We start from the raw sequence: 25,422 nt of genomic DNA, 5'->3' as shown, positions 1-25,422 counted from the left end.
TTAGCGGTGCCACAAACTGATCACCTCCATGCCATGCTGAATTGAGGCAGTCATTAAAGCAAAAGGAGATCCTACCAAGTATTGAGTACATGTACAGTAAACTTGCATACTTTCCAGTAGGCCAACAATTCACTAAATGCTTTTTGAACTTATTAATGCAAGCAAAATGTGTTTAAGTGACTTAGAACAACATAATGATATTGAAAGTATTCTGTACACAGATGTAAATTATGGTACTATTACATATAAATACAATAATCTCATGACAGTATATGTCAAATAGTAGAAAATTAAATTTATAGAATTCATATCGCAGGAGCTGGTGATGAAAATTTCAACAATAAGTTTTATTGGTGTATACTGTATAAGAAGGTGTATTGAAGTTTATTTTTATTAAGTGCATTAATGCACATAGTATATATTACAGACTAAATAGTAATACATTTAAAATACATTAACAAATGTAATTTTGGAGAACACAATTAAGTTGAAATTAAAATCAATTTTTACATGTGCTTTATTATATTAATATATATAAAATAAGTGCACTTATTTAAAACATAGTAAAAAAAATAATAATTACGTAAAATGTATGTTTAAATAATACTTAAAGGGTTAGTTCACCCAGATAGCAAATTTATGTAATTAATAACTTACCCTCATGTTGTTTCAAACCCGTAAGACCTCCGTTTATCTTTGGAACACAGTTTAAGATATTTTAGATTTAGTCCGAGAGCTCTCAGTCCCTCCATTGAAGCTGTGTGTACGGTATACTGTCCATGTCCAGAAAAGTAAGAAAAACATCATCAAAGTAGTCCATGTGACATCAGAGGGTCGGTTAGAATTTTTTGAAGCATCGAAAATACATTTTGGTCCAAAAATAGCAAAAACGACGACTTTATTCAGCATTGTCTTCTCTTCCATGTCTGTTGTGAGAGAGAGTTCAAAACAAAGCAGTCTGGATATCCGGTTCGCGAACGAATCATTCAGTTCACCAAATCGAACTGAATCGTTTTAAACGGTTCGCACCTCTAATACGCATTAATCCACAAATGACTTAAGCTGTTAACTTTTTAAATATGGCTGACACTCCCTCTGAGTTCAAACAAACCAATATCCCGGAGTAATTCATGTACTCAAACAGTACACTGACTGAACTGCTGTGTAGAGAGAACTGAAGATGAACACCGAGCCGAGCCAGATAACGAACAAAACATTGACTCATTCACGAGTCAAGAACCGTTTCTGTCAGACGCGTCCGATTCGTGAACCGAGGAGCTGATGATACTGCGCATGTGTGATTCAGCGTGAAGCAGACCGACACACAGGGCGTCTGAACTGAACTGATTCTTTTGGTGATTGATTCTGAACTGATTCTGTGCTAGTGTTATGAGCGCGGGTAAACCGAAGGCTTGAATCAAGGGCAATCATCGCAAATGACGCCATTATACGTCGAGCGCAAAAGAACTGGTGAACTGTTGTCTTCAACCGGTTTATTGAATCGGACTGTCCGAAAGAACTACTGGTGATCCGAAAACCGATGCAACCGGTTCTTCACTCGTGAACGAGTCAGTCTATTGTTCGCTATCTGGCTCGGCTCGGTGTTCATCTTCAGTTCTCTCTTCACAGCAGTTCAGTCAGTGTACTGTTTGAGTGCATGCATTACTCCGGGATATTGGTTTGTTTGAACTCAGAGGGAGTGTCAGCCACATTAAAAAAAGTTAACAGCTTAAGTCATTTGTGGATTAATGCGTATTAGAGATGCGAACCGTTTAAAACGATTCAGTTCGATTTGGTGAACTGAATGATTCATTCGCGAACCGGATATCCAGACTGCTTTGTTTTGAACTCTCTCTCACAACAGACACGGAAGAGAAGACAATGCTGAATAAAGTCGTCGTTTTTGCTATTTTTGGACCAAAATGTATTTTCGATGCTTCAAAAAATTCTAACTGCCCCTCTGATGTCACATGGACTACTTTGATGATGGTTTTTCTTACCTTTCTGGACATGGAAAGTATACCGTACACACAGCTTCAATGGAGGGACTGAGAGCTCTCGGACTAAATCTAAAATATCTTAAACTGTGTTCCAAAGATAAACGGAGGTTTTACGGGTTTGAAACAACATCAGGGTAAGTTATTAATTACATAAACTTGCTATCTGGGTGAACTAACTCTTTAATTAGACATTTATCATAAAGTGCATTTTTTATAAAGTGCACTTAAGTATATTAAGACCTATTGCCATTCAAGTGTAATCTCTTTAAGTACACTTAAGTGGCCTTTAATTGAAATTATATGATATTATCTGCAAATGCACTTTAAAAAAGTATACTTTTAAGATTTGAAGTACACAAAGTAAACTTTTAATAGAATTAGGCACTCTTCTTTTTCATAATTTTCTTCTTTTTTCACACTTCTTTTTTATATATTTTTTGCAAATATAAAAACAAGACGAGTAAAGAATACACGGCACTTTTTAAAATAATCACTCTTTACTTAAATATATGAACAGAAAACCGCTGTTAACCGGTTAATATAAAATTTCCCATTCTATGACTAGTAAAATAATGGCAACTTACTCTGACAAACATGACTCTCCTCGGAGTAGCTGCGAGTGCTGCATCAGGTGTTGCAGGTTTCAGCGTTAAGGCACAATACTGCCACCTGAGAGCTCAACCAGGTACTGGCGATGGAGTATTTGCATGTGGTGTTATCATAAGAGAACTGTTCAATTTAACTAAAAACTAACTTTACAGCACGGCAATAGTGTATATCATCAGTGTTGGGTATTAACTAGTTACAGTAATAATATAAATTTCTGCAGTATCTAGTAGTGTAAAAAAAACGAATTAAGATTTCAGTAATATTACAGTCATAAAACCGCTCGTTACTACTGATTTGAAATCCAACAATCCAATAATTCCTACATTTATTTTCATAATTTTCAGACTTGCACAGGCACATGAAGTCACCAGTGCATCCCGAAAGCTTGGATGGAATATGGAAAAGCTTACATTCAGGGGATGGAAATATTGCAATTACACTGATTTTGTCAGGAGAAAAGATGATCTGAACACTGATATGTAAGTTGTGGTATTATGCAAGTTGGGGCATTACTTTACTATAGCATTGTGGCTTCCCCACCCACATCCCTCTGATCCCGATATAAATAATATTACTATAATAAAAAAATCTTATGAACTTATGTGACTTATTTTGATAAAGTACTTCATGAAATATAGGCTAAATCATATATGGGTAACAGAGAAATTATAGCTACAATTACCTTCAAGATACACATGACAATTAATACCACACTTTTACTTAAATGTCACTATCAATCACCATTGTTTGTAATAACTTTTGACTGGTATCCAATGTAGATTCTGGTCAAATGATGATGCAGAAATATATTGTTAAGAATTATATGGGTATGATACAAAATTACAACATCTGTGGAGTGTGAAGGAAAAGTAATGTAACTGGTAGTGTAACTAATAACTGCTGCCAGAAAGTAATAAGTAATAATATTAGTTTTGAAAGGAGTAATTAGTAACAAGTAATAAATATTTTTTTAATAACGAGCCCAACACTGTATATCACTTACATTATCCAATATCTGCCAATTATATTGTACCAATGTCTGATATTGATGACATATACAAAGTCATTTTAAAACTAGAAATGACAGTTGTGCTTTGGCTGTTTCGATGCAAGTAAGAGAAATACTTGCTATGTTCCTGAGGATATCAATAACTTATCTGATATTCGTACTTACAGTGGTCGAGGAGCTTCCAGATCTCTTGTGTGAGAACTGAAAAGTGCATTGATCAGTTAGGAGTGAAGTTTCATTTGTGCTGGCTTTACCAAGCACTGAAATCGGGCTCTTAAAGATAAAATAGTGGCACCTTTCGAACCCGAATGATCCTGTTTTTTAAACCAAATCTAATTAGTGAATGATTTAAGGACTCACTCGAAATGACAGTCAGGCCCTGTCCCAAATGGCACACTTCATGTGCACCTGCAGTCTTGCGAATTTACAATGGCCGCTGTGTGCATTTTTCCATTAAAGGGGTCATATGATTCAATTAAAATTTTTAATTTCTCTTTGGAGTGTTACATGCTTTTGGTGCATAGAAGAAGATCTATAAAGTTGCAAAGACTAAAGTCTCAAATCCAAAGAGATATTCTTTATAAAAGTTAATAGTAGACCATGCCTACCTAAAACGCCTCGTTCTAACATGCCCCCACATGTCTACGTCACGATGTGGGAATATTTGCATAAAGCCGCCCAGATGTTCACGCAAAGAAAGAAGGCATAACTTTGATTTTCGCTGTTGCCGCCCCCATGTTGTTGAGATGCTGTGTGTTTCCTTGTGAAAGCGAAACTACTTTGTTTGGTCTTTCAAAAGACGACACAACTAGCAATCAGTGGTTATGTTGTATTTACAACACTGTTCCAAAAGAGTTAAACCAAAATAATCAGATGTGTGAAGCGCATTTTATGGAGGACTGATTCCTGATCTTCGGAGAGTAGACTACAATGCCGGCTGTTCTGACACATAGTCTCTAGGTACATTTACATATTTAATAGATTTGCCACTGATTTAAACGTGACTTTTGAGCAGTGTAGATTAGCGCTTGTTGTTTTACTGATCACAAATGCAGCCATGGTTTTATTTTGACGCGGCGAGATGCAACGCGTAAAAAGACAGTATTGTCATAATCGGTAATTATGCAACATAATCCACTGGATGCAACAAATGCCTTGTTTTTAATTGGTTTTAAACCTTTGAGTGGTACAGTCCCACATATGGGATTTAGAATGTTCGGTGATGTCGCATAACTGCCAACTTCAAATTGTGGTTTCGTGCATTGGTTGGCACTGAGCCAGAGAGAGACGAGCACTGCTCTTGTCATATTACCACAACTATGCAGAGTTCTTAACCACATAATGTATATTTTAGGATTTAGACATTTAAATACACATAAATACTAGTAAAACATTACTTTTAGAGTTTCAAAAATACACACATGTCTATGGAAGCAACAATAACGCTCAAATTAAATTTTTAGATTTTGTTTTATTCATATCAGATACACATAGTGTAAGTAGCCTAACTATAACATTCACTCTTCTTCACTCAGTTCACTGGCCACTTATTACTTGTATTTTGGGAGAAATTGATGAATTCACATGCTGTAAATCCGACTAACAGGACATTGAAGTGTAGTGCGAACAAACATGGTGGCACACATCTCAGGTTACAGATCACGATCAAGATAAAAAAGGAAAAACTAAAAAAACTAAACTAAATAAAAGCGATCGATCTGTCATACATTGCTGTGGCTGCAGTGTGTCATGTGACAAGCCTGATGCGTTGCCATAGAAATAGTAAGGGGAAAGGTTCTAAAATAACGGTCACCTTTTAAAAAAAAACTCACTCTGGAGCGTTTTGAACTCACCACTGAAAAGGTTCATGTTTTTGTCACGGCCCTTTGGGACACATGGCAACACAGTATAGTAAGGGCGGGGCATAACATTTCCGTCACACGTTTGAGGTATTCGGCCAATCACAATCCACTGGATAGCTGGCCAAATAGAGCACACCTCACTTTTTAGAACGATGAGCTTTGTAAAAATCAATGCATTTCAGAATTGGTATAGAGTAGAAACAATGTACAGTATGTGGAAAATAATGTGTTTTTTTTTTACTTAAACCACATAAACCCGTTTCATTACTCCAAATACACCAAATAATGTTCTTTTTAGCAACATCATATGACTCTTTTAAGTCCATGAGGCCGTATGTTGTCCCATTCGTCATTTTAGCTCAGATGGGTGCTCACAAGTGCCCCCTTTGCAGCTGCTATGCGCCCTCGATGCACACTTCTGCCGGGGCCACGACCGAGGTGAACTCCGTAGCAGACTTCTACCCGACAGTCAAAACGGTGAGGGTTTAGGGTGCGATATGGGACAGGGCTTCATTCGTTGTCCTTGAATGAATTGGTATTATCGGTTAAATTAATATCGCCACCTACAGGTGGTAGCAGTCTTGAAACGCCTCTCTTCAATCAGATTCGAGGCCTTGAATATTCCAGATTTACTTGACCACAGATATTTGTAATTAATGTTCTAAAAAAAAAATTGGTAGTCATCAATGGTCTGTACTCTGAATAGTGTCTATTAACAAAAACTAGATAGAGCAGTTTATTATTTGTTTTTGAAAACAATGGTTAGCTTTTGCACATTTACTATTATTTTTTTTATTTTTTTTTTATTTTTTTTTGCAGTTTCATTAATTTTTCTGTGTTTCATAAATGTTTTAAATGTAAATGTAAAATGGTTAAACCTAATAAAATTCGCTTTGGAGTAAAAAGTGTGACAACTAGCACCGTTATCCGATAATAGCCCGTATCACCGACACCGATATGCATGCATTAGGGCTGTGAATCTTTGGGAAGGCAGCGATTTGATTTACAATTCATAGGTTTTCGATTCGATTCAAGAACGATTTTTGAAAATTTTGAACGATACGATTTGATTATAACGATTCAATTCTGCATTCTTTAAATGCATTCACAGAATTATTTAAACGTTTCCCCTAAATTCTTTAAATGTTTATTCAGGGGGCAAAAAAAACAAAAACCTTTTGTCCATTGTTAAATGCTAGTTTAATGATGCTATGACATGACATTTGCATACGTAAAAATGTATGTAAGCCATATTAAGTGTATTATGTATAGGCTAACATTTTGTCACACCAGGGGCATAGCCATCATTTCAGAAGTGACAGAAATGTCAAATACAATAACTTTATGTATGTAGCCTATGTATTATCATAATTATTATAATTGTTTTTTTAATTAATTTATTTATTTTTTGCAAGGAATTCTCTTCTTGTTTTATTACTTTTAATTAGCTGTAAGAAATCAAATACACTGCTGGACAATAATCAATCTTTTGTAATCAATATTTTTTTCCTAATGGCAATTTTATGGTTGTTCTATATACTAGGCTACATTTAATTAGCAATTATTTTAATTTTCTGCACAGAATAAGGTAGAAAATATACTTTATAGTTTCTGTACTGTAATATATGTCAATTAGCACTGTATCATTCATAAATTTTATTTGTTTTTTTTTCTTAGCATTTCATCAGTTCATTCTGCTTTTTAGCTTTTTAGTTTAGCTGCAGATAAAACCTGGCATGTCTATGAGAGCGAAATCACTTCTCTTTCAGTGTGAACTTCTTTATCTCATTTTCACAAAATAATATGCTATAGTAGCTATATACCTTTTCATCTCCATCAGCGAATGATGATTCTGAGAGAAAACGCACCCGATGTCTGTTTGCTAAAGCTACAAACGCTACTATGGAATGATATTCCGGACTATTCAAAAGGAATTGCAAATTGTATTTGCAATTGCGTTTTCAATGTGTGGACGCATAAAATGTGACATCATCCAAACGCAAATGCAAATCGTGCATTACCGTTTGTATTTTCGTTTAAGCGAACGCACATTGTCTGCCAAATTTAAAATGGAAATGCAAAGTCCGTTTGCAATTGTGTTTCCCATATCTTACGAGCTATGAGCCTGTCATATTTAAATAGCAATATTAATTACCACATTTGCCTTTTCACTCTCTCTGCACTGTGCATGTAAACTGCCAAAACTCAAATGGAATCGCAATTCCTTTTGCATTTGAATTTCCAACGTCTACACGGAAACCTGTCAATCAAGTGACAGGGGTGGGGCCATTTTATTGGGTGTGTTTACATTGGGAAGTGATGTCACTCACAGTCGACAGTAATAAATAATTATTAATTAATTAGTGTGGACTTTGTCATCTAAATACTTAATAACCAATAAGGTTAAGGATGTGTCTTACAAATTACTTCATCTTTTCTATCCTGTGAAGCTTTAATTAAAAAAGATGTTTCTTGATATTGACACTTTATGTTCTTTTTGTGGTGCTGAACATGAATCCATTTCTCATCTCTTCTGGGAATGCACATATACAAGTCTGTTCTAGTAGAATTTTTGTATCTTCGATCATACTAAAATGTACCATGTTTTTACTATGGTGAATATGAGTTAACGATAGTGTTTATAATTAAACCACAGTAGCCACAAATGTACAGTTGTCTGAGACGTTATGAAATGTTCTTTAACATCATGAACCATAAAATGTAGTCAGTGTTCTGCTATGGTTTATTTTCATAATAGGTAAACACAGGTCACAAGTTAACACATCATATTTCCTTGATTCAGCAGCTGCACGATGTGACGCCGAGAGTCCTGTCTTGAATCCAGAGATCTGGAGCTGATTCGGTGTAGATCGGTAGCTCATGACTGTCGTCTCGCGGCGCACTGTCTTTTAGCGTGTGTTCGAAACCCGCTCCAACACAGACGTACTTTATTTTTATTTTTTTGTTTATCCTACTTACTTCAGCCGCGAAACGGGCGATCATACTAATAACTTGTAATCTTTAAAAGAATATCTGAATCATGCAATGAGCAAGTCTGCGTTTATTAAACACTTAATATCGCGTCAGTTTGTGCTTTCAGAATCGCCGAATCTGCTGCCGTCGTTCCAGCACATCTGCAGCGGAGACCTGAACCAGGAAGTTGGTCACCAGATAACACGGTAACCAGTTAAACCGTAACACCGGGAAGATTAGGCAAATAGACTGGTGACGTAGGTCTGCGCGCATTTCTCAATACAAAGTACACTGATTTCAGACTTGCATCCTCAGTAGTTCAGACTTTGTGCATTCGACTCTGGACGGGAGTGTGATGTCTGCGAGGACGCAGGTCCGGTAATTCTGCAAACAGCAGCGTACTTGATAACATGTCAGCTCGCCTTGACTACTGCAATTTTCCTCTCTGTATATTTACAATAAAACGAAAAAGGATATGAAATACCACTGCCTCCTTTAATTTTTAATTTATACATGATAATAGCAGCAGAAATGTACTTAGTTCAGGGAAATGTGTATATATACAGTCATTACAAATGAAACTAAATATTATATCAATTGCCTCTTTTATTACCGTCGACTGTGAGTGACGTCACTTCCCAATGCAATCACGCCCAATAAAATGGCCCCACCCCTGTCATTTGATTGACAGGTTTCTGTGTAGATGTTGGAAATTCAAATGCAAAAGGAATTGCGATTCAATTTGAGTTTTGGCAGTTTACATGCACAGTGCAGAGAGAGTGAAAAGGCAAATGTGGTAATTAATATTGCTATTTAAATATGACAGGCTCATAGCTATTAAAGATATGGGAAACACAATTGTAAACGGACTTTGCATTTCCATTTTAAATTTGGCAGACACTGTGCGTTCACTTAATCGAAAATGAAAACGGTAATGCGCGATTTGCATTTGCGTTTGGATTATGTCACATTTTATGCGTCCACAAATTGAAAACGCAATTGCAAATACAATTTGCAATGCCTTTTGAATAAAGTCCGCAATATCATTCCATACATAGCTCTTAAGATATGGGAAACACAATTGCAAACAGACTTTGCATTTCCATTTTAAATTTGGCAGACACTGTGCATTCGCTTAAACGAAAATGCAAATGGTAATGCGCGATTTGCATTTGCGTTTGGATTATGTGACATTTTGTGCGTCCACAAATTGAAAACGCAATTGCAAATACAATTTGCAATTCCTTTTGAATAAAGTCCGGAATGTCATTCCATATGCTACTTTCATGCACCTGGTTATCAGATTAACCTCGCACTCTTATTTCAAGGTCGTCATTAATGCTGTGATTATTTTCCTTCGTACATTCGGTTCATCCGCATTGTTTAAACACATTTATCATTCAATGGAACTGTGCGTATGATTTAGACACGTAATTTTACATTTCTGCTCCATCCATGCAATAAATACAGATGTGTAAAAAGTACTCAGATTTTACTCAAGTGAAAGTACAAGTACTCAGTGAAAATGTTACTCAATTAAAAGTACAAGTATCTGGTCTTGAGTAAAAGTGAAAAAGTACAACTTTAAATTGTACTCAAGTATTAAAAAAGTAGAAGTAATTTTTTTTTCTGAAAGACAATACAGAAGAATGGTTAAAGGGAGAGAACGATACAATGCAATGGCACAGGTCAAACGTATATTTAGTTCAACAACAACAATTAAAATGAAACGCAAGGAACACCAAAAAATAAAAAATAAATAAACTCAATCATTTCCAGCCTTAATTTATTTGTGTGTGTAGTAATTTAATGTGTATATATTTTGAAAGCATTGAATCGCTATAGAAATCGCGACTCCTTCGATTCTTAGCGTTTTGAATCGATTACTGTCCAAGTTTGGCGATTCACGATTCAAAAATCATGTTTCAAGATCGATGCATATGAATCGTCAGGGTTTGTAATCGATGCATCGAGAAAACGAGTGAATCGTACACCCCTAGCATGCATGCATCCCTGTATCACAATATTTAAACAGGCTGTGAATCCTGTGAGTTTAAAGCATCATTTATCAAAATGAGATAATCCCGCGTTCAACTGGTGTTGCTTCATGAACTGCCCAAATAAAGCGCATCTGACGTGAGGAAAAGCTCGTGTGTCTTGTTGTGATGTATGTGTGTGGTTGGTGAATGAGATAAAAATGCACTAGCACGAATCCAGTCCTCTGCTCGAGACTTCATGTAAATACTCCACAAACGATCGCGCAGAGACGTCACTCTCTCTCTCTCTCACACACACACACACACACACACACACACCGCCTACACGACACACAACTTCCACTAGCCTATATCCACCTGGAAACTAGATCCAACGAACCTTTGCGCAAATGAAGGGTGAAGATGATGTAAATACTGCGAGGAAAGATGAGGAGGCTGATGGCTCGGGTGAGTTTTTCCTGTATTCAGAATCCTGATTGCGCGTTTATTTTTGTAACCATGAATATTAAAGATCGACAGATAATGGATCGCTCCGTAGCCAAACAGAATCCATCACTTAGACAACGTATTTATTTTGAACACGTTTATAATGTCCAGATTGTTATAACATCCAGGTATGTTATAAATAATGCAGTTAAACAATAACCTGTTTACTGGTGCTATTATTAATTAAAATAATACTAATAGTAAAGTCAGATGTGATGAATTGATAGAGGCTTGTGTTATTAGGCGAGCAACAGTTTTCTGTGGGTTTAGTGCAGTCACGTATTGCCCTCATACACACACACACACACACACTGAGCACATGAGGAAAATCCATCACAGCATCATCTTCACCTGAGGAGAGAGATGTTGGTCTGAGGGGACGGGGTTATGTCAGCCTAAACTATCAGAGGGTATTTTCCCATTTGGGATGTATGGAGGCATGGCTTTCCAAAAAGAAATGGTTTAAGGGAGAATGTTACTACATTATCTACAAGGATTTTTATAGTAGAATGTGGAAATCATGTATAAAAACCTGTAATATTTTCCATATTTGCAGCAATGTGAGAAGTAAGTTTCATGATTTATTGGCTTTGAAATACCATGAGACAATCAAATTAATGACTACTACAAGGGTGTTTGCCATCCTGAATAATGCTTTCATTTGTCTGACATCATTATAGTGAAAGTAATCAAGCTTCATTAACTAGTATCAACAAGCAGATGAGTATACCTCTATAAAGAAACAGGTAATGTTTTGACTGAAATTTACCAGCAGAAAGCATGTTGTACATTAGTTGTAGCCTTTGCTCCTCTTCTGATCGCAGCTGGTTTGGTATGGTTTCTGGGTGGAACATGCTGTTCAGTTTAGTTTATTAGCTTGTCTACACAGATCTAGGTGATGGATCAGGTGGACTAGTTGAGATTGATTCGGCAGACTTTGACCAAGCTGGTTATATATGATAAACCACGTTGGACCGGTTACAAACCAGCATTCATGTTCCAAAAATCAGCTTGATCATCCTATGATGAAAACAAGGATTTCCCAACAGGAACAGAAATCTAATGCAACAAAATCTATTTTCAAACTAAAATTTTCAATTTAAGAAAATTGCTCTGAAATTCTTTACTTATTGCAGCAAATATTATATAACAATATAACATGAATGTATCTGGGATCATGTAAACTAATTATTTTCACATGTAATATGCTATTTTATTATTAAAGGATGTTTGTATTAATCCCTATAGTTTCCATGTCTGTCAAGATTATATATATATATCTTTTTTTTTCTTTTTTTTTTCTTGGGTTATTTAATTGTTGTGTAAGTTTATCGTGTAATTTATACTGAGTAAAAAAAAAAAATAAAATAAAAAGGCTGGCTGACATTATTGCAGTGACAGCCCCCTGGAGCAGTCCGAGGTTAAACACACACACACACACACACACACACACACATATACACACACACACACACACACACACACACACACACACACACACACACACACACACACACACACACACACACTTGTATCCTACACTGACCTACATATGCATTCTAGGGAGAAAAATGTAGGCATGTGTTCTATAGGACATAGTTTTTGCTTTATTTGAGATTATTTGAGATTTACTAATCACTATAGTACAGTACCATTGTCATATTACCACACCATAAAAAAGTAATAATAATTTATTTATTAGGCTTTAGTCAAGGTGATGAATTTCAAATGTGTTTCTTAAATGAATTGCATTTTTTCTCAGCTGCTCTGTAATTAGGTTGGAAGGCATTATTTTTATCAATATATTGACCCTTGCTGCCCTCTCTGTTTTTACTCCAGAGCTGTGATCTATAAAAAGAAACAGAAGTTGTCATGGTATTAAATATAGTGTTTTAGAAAATCTGAGCACTTGCAAATGTAAACATTTTGTAAAAAAAAAAAAAAAATTGTCAAACAAAGAATCATTAAAAAATAAATATTTAAGATTCTGCACAAATTCTTGGTCACTAATAATAAAAACAATTTTAGAATACTGACTGTGACCATTTCTGTTTAAAAAATTTGTATTAAATATTTTTTGCTTTAATTACACTTTGTTTTTTTTATTAAATGTGAACTGTTGGGCTGTCTGTTGCTCTTGATGATTTATTTAAAATTTCCATTCAAACTTGATTTTTATCTTTTAAAAACTTTATACCAGCTAGTTACGTGCAATTCTATTGAGATTAATTTAGCATTGCACTTTAGGTTCCTATTGCAAAGCCATAATATTTGCATTTATAAATTTGTGTTTGCTCTTCAACAGGTGAGAAACTCTTGGGTTTCTACAGCACAGAAGAGCAGCCATCAGGCCCAGGAGGACAAGACAGCATGTGGAGAAATGAGAAGTATGAAACTGTCCCATTGGATGTGAAGGGGACTGATGAAGACAATTCTAAAGGCAATAAAGATTTGCTATACCCCCAGGCTGCTGTAAGTCACAACAACAGAGAAAACATACCTCTGCACTCATTTTGTTTATTTAATTTCAGGGATAAAGACATATTACCGGTTCCTCAACTGTTTTCCTGTCTTTCTAGTACTGCACAATTTGCAAGGCAAACTATGGACAAATATGTGGACATTTGAATGCTTCAGTTTACGCTTTTGTTGGGAACAGCTGTTATATTATATTAAAGCTAGCGAGGTTAAATGACATAAATAGACACATTTGCATTGTAATTCTACTTTGTGCAAGGGAAATAATCTTGTAAGATAATATCATTGAAGATAATTTTATAAAACAAGCAAATATATTTTCATGAAAAGCTAAAGCTTACCAAAAATATCTCGACTAGAACACATTGCTTTCTTTTTCATGCTCCAGATGGTGCAATAAACTTTAAGATCTGCCGAGTGTGCGTACTCTGTGCGTACTCTTTATGTGTGCAAAAATACTTTGCATACTAAGGAATATTTGAAAGCCTTTGCTAATCTGCAGGACAGGTTGATCACTTTGAAATATCCTCTGAAATGACTACAAATTTATTCAACTATGTGTTTGGCATTCGTAAATTTGGTAGTTTTTGAGTGGTGTTACTCATCCTTATATAAGGGTAACCACACATTCAGGATTAAAATGACAAATCATCAAAAAAAAAAAACCTCTTGTCAAGCAGTAAACTTAATTTAGCATTTTAGTCAGATTTTGATAGCTTCCTCCATGTCATTAATAACTCACCCTCATGTCGTTCCAAACCCGTGAGACCTCCGTTCATCTTCAGAACACAGTTTAAGATATTTTAGATTTAGTCCGAGAGCTCTCAGTCCCTCCATTGAAACTGTGTGCATGGTATACTGTCCATGTCCAGAAAGGTAATAAAAACATCATCAAAGTAGTCCATGTGACATCAGAGGGTCGATTAGAATTTTTTGAATTTAGGAAAATGCATTTTAATCCAAAAATAACAAAAACTACGACTTTATCCAGCATTGTCTTCTCTTCCGGGTCTGTTGTGAGCGCGTTCACTGCAGTTTAGTGATATCCGGTTCGCGAACGAATCATTCGATGTAACCGGATCTTTTTGAACCAGTTCACCAAATCATACTGAATCATTTGAAACGGTTCGCATCTCTAATACGCATTAATCCACAAATGACTTAAGCTGTTAACTTTTTTTAATATGGCTGACACTCCCTCTGAGTTCAAACAAGCCAATATCCCGGAGTAATTCATTTACTCAAACAGTACACTGACTGAACTGCTGTGAAGAGAGAACTTAAGATGAACACCGAGCCGAGCCAGATAACAAAACGAAAGATTGCCTCGTTCTCAAGTCAAGAACCGTTTCTGTCAGACGCGTCCGATTCGAGAACCGAGGAGCTGATGATACTGCGCATGTGTGATTCAGCGTGAAGCAGACTGACACACAGAGCGTCTGAACCGAACTGGTTCTTTTGGTGATTGATTCTGTGCTAATGTTATGAGAGAGGGTAAGCCGAAGGCTTGAATCAAGGGCAATCATCACCAATGACGCCATTACGTCGAGTGCAAAAGAACCGGTGAACCGTTTTCTTCAACCGGTTTATTGAATCGAACTGTCTGAAAGAACCGGTTCGTGGAAAAGAACCGAACTTCCCATCCCTACTGGTGATCCGAAAACCGATGCAACCGGTTCCTGACTAGAAAACGAATCAATCTTTCGTTTGTTATCTGGCTCGGCTCGGTGTTCATCTTCTCTCTTCACAGCAGTTCAGTCAGTGTACTGTTTGAGTACATGAATTACTCTGGGATATTGGTTTGTTTGAACTCAGAGGGAGTGTCAGCCATATTAAAAAAGTTAACAGCTTAAGTCATTTGTGGATTAATGCGTATTGGAGACGAGAACCGTTTAAAACGATTCAGTTCGATTTGGTGAACTGGTTCAAAAAGATCCGGTTACATCGAATGATTCGTTCGCGAACAGGATATGACAAACTGCTTTGTTCTGAAGTCTCTCACAACAGACATGGAAGAGAAGACAATGCTGAATAAAGTCGTAGTTTTTGCTATTTTTGAACCAAAATGTATTTTCAATGCTTCAAAAAATTCTAACCGACCCTCTGATGTCACATGGACTACTTTGATGATGTTTTTATTACCTTTCTGGACATGGACAGTATACCGTACACACAGCTTCAATGGAGGGACTGAGAGCTCTCGGACTAAATCTGAAATATCTTAAACTGTGTTCCAGAGATGAACGGAGGTCTCACGGGTTTGGAACGACATGAGGGTAAGTTATTAATTACATAATTTTCATTTTTGAGTGAACTATCCCTTTAATATCACTTTTATCTTTGCGGATTAAAATGAAATAATTTCTTTAAAAGATTCTAACCCCAAAATTAATCAGCAGTGTAAATGCATCAGTAGGTTTCAACATGGATAAGATCTTTTCCCCCATAGAAATTAGCTGTAATTTGTTAACTAGGATTTATTTGGTGGGTAGTAGCTCTCTTGCCCAATGTTGTGTCCTTGTTTAAACTAACAACACCCCAAACTCACAGCACTCAAACCAACAGAGCAACATTGAAAGCACCGTGTTTACTGGAAAATCAGCCTATGAATGGTTGACGTCTCAGTGAAGTAATCTGGAACAGAATATGCTTAACATAAATACACCTTTTAAAGGGCCAGAAATCTGACACACCCTTTATAAAATGTAAGAAGTTTGTGAAGTCTGCTGGAAGTCATACTCTGATTACACAGGCAGGTTTATGTCTGGTTTTGTAATCGATGTACAGTAAATATTACTTAATAATACTAGTGCATTTATTTTTGGTTCATAAGGTTTGAGGTTGAAGGTCAGAGATAGCATCATGATTTTTATAGTAAAGTCATTTTTAGACTTAGTCCATATACTTTTTTATAATCTCTTCATCTATTTTAAAAAGAATGTCAAAAGATATTTACTTAAAATCATATAATAATCTACTAATGCAAATTATTCTCTTAAAAAAAACATACAAATGCATAATAAATACATAATACAAAAATAAAACTTTTTTTTATAGCTTCGGAAAGCTCAGCAGGGAAATGAGAGACCAAAGGATCCAAAGCTGTGGCCGTACTTTCAGGATGGCTTAAGGCGGATAGATTATGTCCTTACCTATCATGTCCAGAAGCCCCAGAGCACTCGCAAACAGTCAGCCAAGTCCTTCTTGTGCTGCAAATTCAGACATGAACAGAGCAGCCCACCTGCACATGAGGACCCCGAACTCGCAGCCCAGAAACAGAGGCTGGATTACCATGAGGACGACCAGCGACTCCGCAGGGAGGAGTTTGAGGAGAACCTGCGTGAGATGGGCCTTGAGATGGAGAGAGAAGAAGGGGTGAGTCCCATTGTGTTTTACATTTATATAAAATATATAAGATTTATTTTTGAGATTATGCTCTATTTATAGGTGAATTACATAAGCAAATTTGTGATATTAACAATATGAGCTCCTTCAGTTTGTTAAATGTCAGATGTTCCTGCTTCCACTGAAGCTTAAAATGCTCTTTGGCTTATTCTCACATCATACTGGAAAATCATACAATATGATCATAAGGTTTGACACCAACTTGTGAAGTGCTGCTGTCATTAAAGCAAATGGCTAAAAATAAATAATAAATAAGGAAGGACGGAAAATTGTAATTTAATTTAAAGGTTTTTTCTTTTTTCTTTTCTTTTTTTGCAATGCCTCCAGGCATTTATTTAGGGCATCCAAGACTTGAATGGGGAAATCCTAAATTTAAAAACTGCTTAATGCACTCACATTTAAATTACATAATCAAATCTGACATAAACTATGCCATAAATGTTGTCTCTAATGTTTAAATGGCATTAAAAATAGCTTTTATTAATAGGCTGGACCAGCAAATGGACATGTGATGTCCTATGCACATGTCCAACCTAAACCCACGTCCTTTAATTTTTTTACATAGAGGATGGGAATTATTCCACAATACTGCAATTCATTTTTTCAGCTATTTCTTTATCATTATCTACCTTGGTGTGAACCTTGGTCTGAAGCCTTTTTTTGAATCATGGGTATATTTTGGGAGAAACTTGGGGAAATTAGTTGATTTCACACATTTAACCCAGTAAATTATCATTAAAATTGCAAATTTTTAAATACATTTAATTTGCCTTAATTCAATTAGCGTATGCTTTTTTTTCCAAAACGACTTAAATATTTTACTTATGCTTTCAAATAAACCTCCCATTGTATAAAATGCGTATTGCTTGCTCTGTGATGAATTGTTTATGTACCTCTTTTGTAAGTCACTCTGGATAAAAGTGCCAGCTAAATGCTTAAATGTACCAGTAATTTTGCAACTCCTAACCTGGTTTGTCTCAGAATGGCTTGTTCTCATACATGAACTCTAACAGTAATTTAAATTTGCCAGTAATTTTCCAGAAAATACTATTTGTGAAAGTGCAGACTGTGATGTGCCTTTTTGTAAGTTTCAGTCCCTAAAGCTATAATCTCAGCTGGAATTGAGCCACTGTGAATGATATTGTCCACCCACTGAAATATGCACATCATCTCTAGCAAAGAAACTGATAAATTGCCTTGTGAGCAGCTCTTTGACAACATTCACTGTAATGTGCTTGTGTAATTGTCTGGACTCTTGAGACTGCTGTCCTCATCATGAATATGAAATCCAATGACCAGTCACTTTAAATAGTATGTTTGAGGCGGATACATTACTTTTAATCTTAAATATTGTGTATTATGACCAGTTAATTTTCTTAACCTCTCTAGCTTTTGAAATTAATTCAGGTTAAAGTGATTCATTTATACAGCAGATAATCATTCCCTGTTGTTGACCACAGCTTAGAAACACTTCAGTGGTGTGGAGAAATACACTACATTTTTACATTTACATTTATGCATTTAGCTGACGCCAAAACGACTTACAGTGCATTCAGGCTATACATTTATTTATTTTTTATCAGTATGTGTGTTCCCTGGGAATTGAACCCATGACCTTTTGCGCTGCTAACGCAATGCTCTACCACTGAGCCACAGGAACATACACTAATATTGTTATTTGTCAGGTATCTTCTCAGTGACGTGATATACTGAAGAAATATATCTATAAATATATATATTTTTTTTTAGCCTCCTCACTTTATTAGTTGAATTATATCAAATGAATATTATCGCTGAATCCTTAAAGAATCGTGTTATTCCATCTCAGACCCAACTTTGTTCCAAAAACAATATTTTTCTCTGTAGAAAATAGATCACTGTTTGCCCCCAGAACTCTTGAGCTTGACAAGGCCAATATGAATGTAAAAATAATGAAATACTGATAAGACTGATAGAAAGACTTGCTCTGTTTGAACCATGTTGTCAAAAACAGTGATGTCACTCCCCCTAAACTTGATGTAAAAAAAAATCAAACCGTTGGGTTTAGAGAGGGAAATATAAAATAGAAATGTTCTGAAATCTGTTTTATTCTAAAAGTTATTTATTTATATACACTAAAGTAAGAAGTAAGTCATGGGAACAGATTCACAACTAAAATGATGCCATGTCAAGATGTCTTTGTTAATTTAATTGGGGTTGAATGGTAAATAGTTGTACTGTATATAATGTAGTACCTGTTTATGTCATACTTGGCTGAAAGCAGTGGCTGGGATTGAACAGACTGGGTCAGACCTTGTGTGTGGGATGTGAGTTATAACAAGAGTGGGTCAATTGAAGCAAATCTTACATAACCCCTTTTTCAGCTTCAGAAAACCAAGAGAGAAGTCCTTCTCTACATGCCTGGGATTTTTTTATACATTTCTGTGAATTTATTTTCTCTCAAAAGTCCTCCGTGTAGAAGGAAACCTAGTGTGTTAAACCCTTGAAAAGAGATCTTGTCCATTTCTTGAATAGTTTATGAATGGTTTGGATGTTTATCTTTCAGAATACCCTGAATGAACGACATTGATCAATAATAAGCATCACTATTAATATCACTCATAGAGTCAGTGATTTGAACACACCTTGAACCCAGGAAATTAATATTATTAATTGTATAACTCTCACACCATTTGACAAGCACACGGGAATGATATATATATATATATATATATATATATATATATATATATATATATATATATATACTGTAAAATTGTAAATCTTAGTGAAAAGAGGTGCTACTACTTTCTTGTAAACATATTCTCTACAATACAATAAAACAGGAAAATCATTGCATGAATTTAGATGGACTTGTGATGGACCGACCTCTGTGTAGGTGCCAGAATTCCATGAAGACATGGAGGTGGGATTTTTTTTTTAAACTTTGTCCAGTAAGCAACTATGCAAGTTTTGTCAGTGCAAACACTACTTTTTTTTTTTTTTTATGCCAGTGTTATGTGCTTTAACACTATCTCCAATATGACCCTGCTTCCCTCACAGTGATTTTAATGCTAGGAACACAGCAGCTTGCTGTTCGTATGCTGAGGCCATGTCTCTTTATCTTTGCTTTTCAGAATAAAATACCAGGTGTGGGATTCTTGAAGATCCATGCGCCTTGGGAGGTTCTTTGTCGAGAGGCAGAGTTTATGAAGTTAAAAATGCCTACATTTAAGGTATTTGTTCTTGTATCTTATCACGTGATAAATAGAATCTGTGTGCTCTAGACGAGCTTGATGTACTCTGCTGTGCTCTCGTGTCTTTTTCAGAAATATAAAGTCAGTCAGGGAAGCAGCATTGTAGAGAAGGTCAACATGTTTATGCAGAAAGTCACTGCAACCTTGCAACCTAAAGATGGGGAAAACCGGACAGAAAATGAGAAACACCTCTCATACCCGTTCTCACGAGAAAAGCAGCATCTGTAAGTCTATAGTCATTCTTCACCACACTAAGCTCATGTTTAAGATGACTGTTAGGCAGTTTTCCCAGGTAAATACTACGTTGAGTACTATGAATGAAAATGATCACAAATGATTTTACCAAATGCTATTTTAATGTAGAAAACAATACGTGATTGTTATAAATGTTCAAATTTATTAACTTGACCAAATTTCGTCAAGTTAAAGTAGTGAAAAATGAAGGATGCATGTTCACTAGTAATCCTCTGAAAGGCAGTGTACTGTAAATGCGCCTATTGTTTGTACAGCTCCATGCTATGTTATTGCCTGTAGAATTGAACAGGGAGGCACAAAACCGTCAATGAAATGACCCTTAGTTTCTTTTCACAGCTTTGATTTATCAGACAGAAATTCCTTCTTCGACAGCAAAACCAGGAGCTCAATAGTAAGTACCAGTCCCTTTAGAAAAGCGTTTTGCCTGCCTAGTCAGGGACAATATAAGACCAAGTGTCATTTGTCCGCTGATTTGATTACCAAGGGGCCTGTGTGGCTCCACACCAAAATGTCAGTGACGTTGTAGTTATTCTTTTTGTGGACAATGATTTCAGTCACTTGATCTGTCAGCTGCTTCTTACAATGCTATCCAGCCTCCGACTGATTTTCCCAGCAGGGTTTATTTATTTATTTTTGCTATTTTATTTATTTTTGCTTAAAAGGTATCCTGTGGTATTTAGAACTTTTGTTGACTACTATTTATTGTTGACTATTTATTGCATTTTAGTTACATTTTGTACATTTGTACATTCTAGTATCACCAATAAGGAATAGTATATATAATAATCTTTATTTATAATCATCTTTATAAACCTATTTCTAATCCTCAACAGGTGTATGAGATTTTAAAGCGAACAAAATGCACACGGGCTAAATATAACATGGGTAAGTCTAATTTCTTATTTGTGCTTCACAAACTAATGCAACAAGGAATGGTAACACTTTATTTTAAAGTGTCTTTGTCAGTTGGTACATGTAGTTAATAAAGTTCAGACCGGACCACTTTGGCAAGTTACTTGAGTTTATTGAACACAATTTATCTTTGGCGGTATGGTTCCTTATGGGGGTTCTTGCTCCCAGAATAATTGAACATACAAGAGCATGAAACATGAACCCCCCAAACATAATGAGAGGTATTACTGCCTGAAGAAGAACCCCCCCAAAACCATCCTTGTTCCATTCCTGCAAAAGAGAAAAGACAATGTTATTGAGATATCGTTAATGCAGCCTACTGGCTAGCAGAGGGGTATTCTTTCCTCAAAAGGAGAGAGAGAATGGCAGGCCCCTCTTTGATTTAAGTAGTGAGGGGTGTTCATCCCCTGCTGAGGATGAACAGCAGGCCCCTGCAGTCAAAGCAGCAAAGGGTGTTCTCTCCAGCGGGAGAAAACAGCAGGACCTTTTTCTTTTTGAGGGGTGTTCGTCCCTCGCTGAGGAATAGAACAGCAGATCCCTACAGTTATAGCAGCAATGAGTGTTATCTCCAGCGGGCGAAAATAGCAGGCCCGTTTTTGTTTTTTTGTTTTTGTAAATGATTTATACAAAATATCCACTTAGTCATCACCAACTTTCTATATTTAGCTGTAGATCATGCTGTATACCATTACTCTGCCTCAGAATCTAAAATCAGTTCATGAGGTGACTTAAAAACGCTGCCTGCAAGTCATAGGCTGCGTTCAAATTGAAGCACGGCTACGGACGGCGATCAACGAGAGCAGCTGCTTGCAGTCGGGGGCGGAGTTGAAAACAGACATGTCAAGCAGGACACTTATGCTCCCGTTAGTGACACTCACGCGGTGTTTGCATACTTTATCACAGATGAAGTAAATAAAATGCAGTATTTGTCAAATACACAGACGTTTTCATGAGCACTTTTTATATACTGCTTAATACAGCACCATATTTTCAAGAATAAAGTTCCACATAATCATTCTATTCATGATCTGATCACAACTGTAGCGTTCAATGCCATGTGTGATTAATTACAATGCCAATAATACCTACCCTAATGCTGGGGAACCCTGTGTAAAGATTGTATGCATTGTAAGCCGATCTTAAATGTATATCACAATACACTTTCATTCATTTTCACTTTTCTCTTTAATCGCGACAGTCTTAAGATTTAGTTTAGCTGAGCAGGGACAATTTTGTTTACCTTTATATGCTCAAAGCACACTCTCCCATGGAAAACAAAACCAAGCAGACTTAACAGGGGGCTATTCTAGTATTTAGTTCTCAGTTTACCATAATTTGTCATTTTACAGCCATCGCTGACTGAAGCAGCAACCTCCGGCAAGGTGTTTTATGATCTGTAGATTTAGTATCAAGCACTTTATCGATACAGCAGTTAGCTTGAGCAACAGCATATAACTGATTTAAACACACTGAGTTGGAAATAGTCGGATAAGTTTAATGAACGCATCCCCAATAGATGAGCCTGAAGCAGCAGCCCGTTCATATCGACAGCCTTGACAACATATTAACAAGTTTCGTGGGTATATATTTAACTGGCAGTGTTACCGGTGTGGTAATACGATAGCATGCCTAGCAAACATAACTGAATAATTAGCTTTGGACAATGAGCAATGTCTGAAGCATATTCGCCAACATAGCACTAGGCAATAAAATGAAAGAAACTTTGCTTAGCTATGTCCAGAGATGACTTAACGGTGAAATGGCCAGTTGTTCGTGGATGCTTTAATTCTTCTTGAATATCTTGCTGCTTTCAGCGGGGAAGCAGATCTCATGTAAAGTTGTTGGATAAGTCGTATTAGTACAACTCTGGCAATAAATCGCAGGCAAAGTGTCTATATCAAGTGCTCGCTCATATCACTTTGTCCATCTCTTGACAAACAACGCTGCAAATTCGCTTAATTTCACGACTTGAAATCTGGTGAGATATTCTGTTTTAATGCTTCCTATGGAGATAGATTCGCCGTCTGATTAGTTCCTGAGTGAGCGATAGCTCTTGCAAGCAGTTTGAGCCTTGTGAGCCATTTGAGCATACTTACCGAGCAGTAGTGCCACGTATATATGTCCCGTGTCTAATTGGAGAATGGTAGTGAATGGAGCCATTTTCAGATGACTGCATCAGCTGTTCACAGCCTATGCCTCTGTGGCCTGACTGAACTAACACTGCGCTCGATTAATAACATTAAATTACAAACAAACTAACAGTAAACCAAGCCCTAATTCTAACCCCATAGTAAGTAATTGTAATATTACTCATTACTTAATTATTTACACTGTAACAAGGACATCTTAAAATAAAGTGTAACTAAGGTATTGCTGTCTTGAAGTTTAAGCACCGAGTCTACAGTAAGTTGTTTAATGTTTGAACCATAACATACCCACCACAACTTTAAATGTGCACAAATAATGACCAAACAACTCACACATAACCCTGCCCCTAATTTCCAGGACAGTGATTGGTTGAATAGATTGGTGATTCATGACTATGCTTTAGGGCTGTCCACACTGTGCTTAACACAGGATTATCTAAAACACCCTTTTAACCCTGGGGACATTTCACACTTGTAATTTAATAGCAGGGTTAGCAAGCATTGCTTTCTAGGGCATGGTTTGTTCAGTGTGAAATGATGCAGTGATAGAATGTTATACATGCAGTGTTGGGGGTAACGCATTACAAGTAACGCAAGTTACGTAATCAGATAACGTTTTTCAAGTAACTAGTAAACTAAAGCATTACTTTTTAATTTACAATAAAATATCAATAATATACTTTTTAAAGAAAACAGGAACATCCCTGTCCCCATTATTGGGAGAAATCTAAAGTACAGAAGTGTTGTGTGCTCTGTGTGAACATGATGTAGTTCTAGACCAAATATGAATGTGAATTAATTCATCCCACTCGCAAAAAAAAAAAAAAAAAAAAAAAAAAAAAAACGATTTAGTATTCCTTAAAAATGAATTCAATCAGTGAAATACTAACTCAGAATTTGACACAAACCTCCAATAATTAAATATGTTAAATAACACAAATGTATCTAATCCCATTTATTAACTAATGTCTTTGCTGCTGACCTTTGATCCACTTCAAACATACTTATAAGCAAAAATAAACAAAAACATTGTGCTTCATTGTTTTTTTTTATTGCTGAAGAGTGTTGAACCTTCTTCTCCTGTGCTCTACTGTACAGATGTGAATTTACTTTTCCTTCATACAGAGGTTTATTCATTACACTTTTTGGTGTGAAAGGACTTTTACATTTGCTATAAATAGCAATCAAAAAAACAATCAAGCCCTGCTCATATTTAAAAAGTTACATGAAAGTAACACAAAAGTAACGTAACGCATTACTTTCCATAAAAAGTAACCTAATTAGTAACTTTTTTTGCGAGTTAAACAAATATTGTAATGCATTACTTTTAAAAGTAACTTTCCCCAACACTGTATGCATGTATACTTTTGCAACTGACAGTCTTTGGTAATGGAAGTGGTGACAGAAAATGTGAATTGGAGTAAAAAAGAGACTGTTTTATTCTTTCCTTTACAGTCCTCCAAAAGGTCAATTTAGGAAAAACTTGATTTACCCAAGGTTTAGAAGGACCAAGTGTTAACTATTTCACGTGTAAAAAAATTTTGTTCATGTTCACAGGAATCAGCAGTCTACTGGGCAGTGGTGTCTACACAGAGGCCTATCCTTTGCATGATGTGAGTGACATAATATTTTATTCTCATTTATGTGTGCAAAAATCCTTTCAATTATCTCCAATTGATTGTTCTGTTCTGTTAATTTGATTATTTTAATTTCAGGGCGATATCGAAGGCATAAATGCTGAAGCAAATGACAGAAAGGTAAAAGACATTAAAATGCATACTCATATCTTAGACTACAGATATTTTAATCTCACAATTATATTCCAAACAAAACATGTTTTGAACCTCTATCTGCATTAGGCTACGTTCAAACTTCATGACTTAGTGCTCAGCTATTTTTTTTGTCTGGCTGTTCACATTATGTTTTGATATGTGAATATCAGATTTGAGTGTGAACTGAAATGACGATGTATAAATGACATAAGTTTTGAAATGTTAGATAAACAAAAAACGCTACCTTTGTACCTAGGGCGATAGGAGATAATGAAGGCATA

At 36.0% G+C, this 25,422-nt stretch overlaps 1 protein-coding gene across 4 annotated transcripts in view; it reads left to right on the top strand.

Annotated features, from left to right (window-relative positions):
- Window positions 1-25,422, top strand: part of LOC132110200 (anoctamin-1-like) — a 57,064-nt gene that overhangs the window by 11,559 nt on the left and 20,083 nt on the right. For 2 of the 4 annotated variants that reach the window (XM_059516817.1, XM_059516811.1), the window contains exons 2-9: window positions 13,242-13,408; window positions 16,472-16,789; window positions 19,936-20,034; window positions 20,128-20,279; window positions 20,647-20,701; window positions 21,144-21,195; window positions 24,927-24,982; window positions 25,085-25,126. In XM_059516817.1, the coding sequence (XP_059372800.1) occupies window positions 13,307-13,408; window positions 16,472-16,789; window positions 19,936-20,034; window positions 20,128-20,279; window positions 20,647-20,701; window positions 21,144-21,195; window positions 24,927-24,982; window positions 25,085-25,126 (876 nt within the window). In that variant the 5' untranslated portion in view covers window positions 13,242-13,306. Of the gene's footprint in view, window positions 1-10,634; window positions 10,898-13,241; window positions 13,409-16,471; window positions 16,790-19,935; window positions 20,035-20,127; window positions 20,280-20,646; window positions 20,702-21,143; window positions 21,196-24,926; window positions 24,983-25,084; window positions 25,127-25,422 lie in introns of those variants that run through there. The other 2 variants (XM_059516805.1, XM_059516800.1) reach the window with 2 other exon arrangements.

Source organism: Carassius carassius, chromosome 2 (genome assembly GCF_963082965.1).
Source record: "Carassius carassius chromosome 2, fCarCar2.1, whole genome shotgun sequence".
Classification (NCBI taxonomy): Eukaryota; Metazoa; Chordata; class Actinopteri; order Cypriniformes; family Cyprinidae; genus Carassius; species Carassius carassius.
The sequence above is the reverse complement of the archived record's forward strand: the minus strand, read 5'-3'. Positions and strand labels throughout refer to the sequence as shown.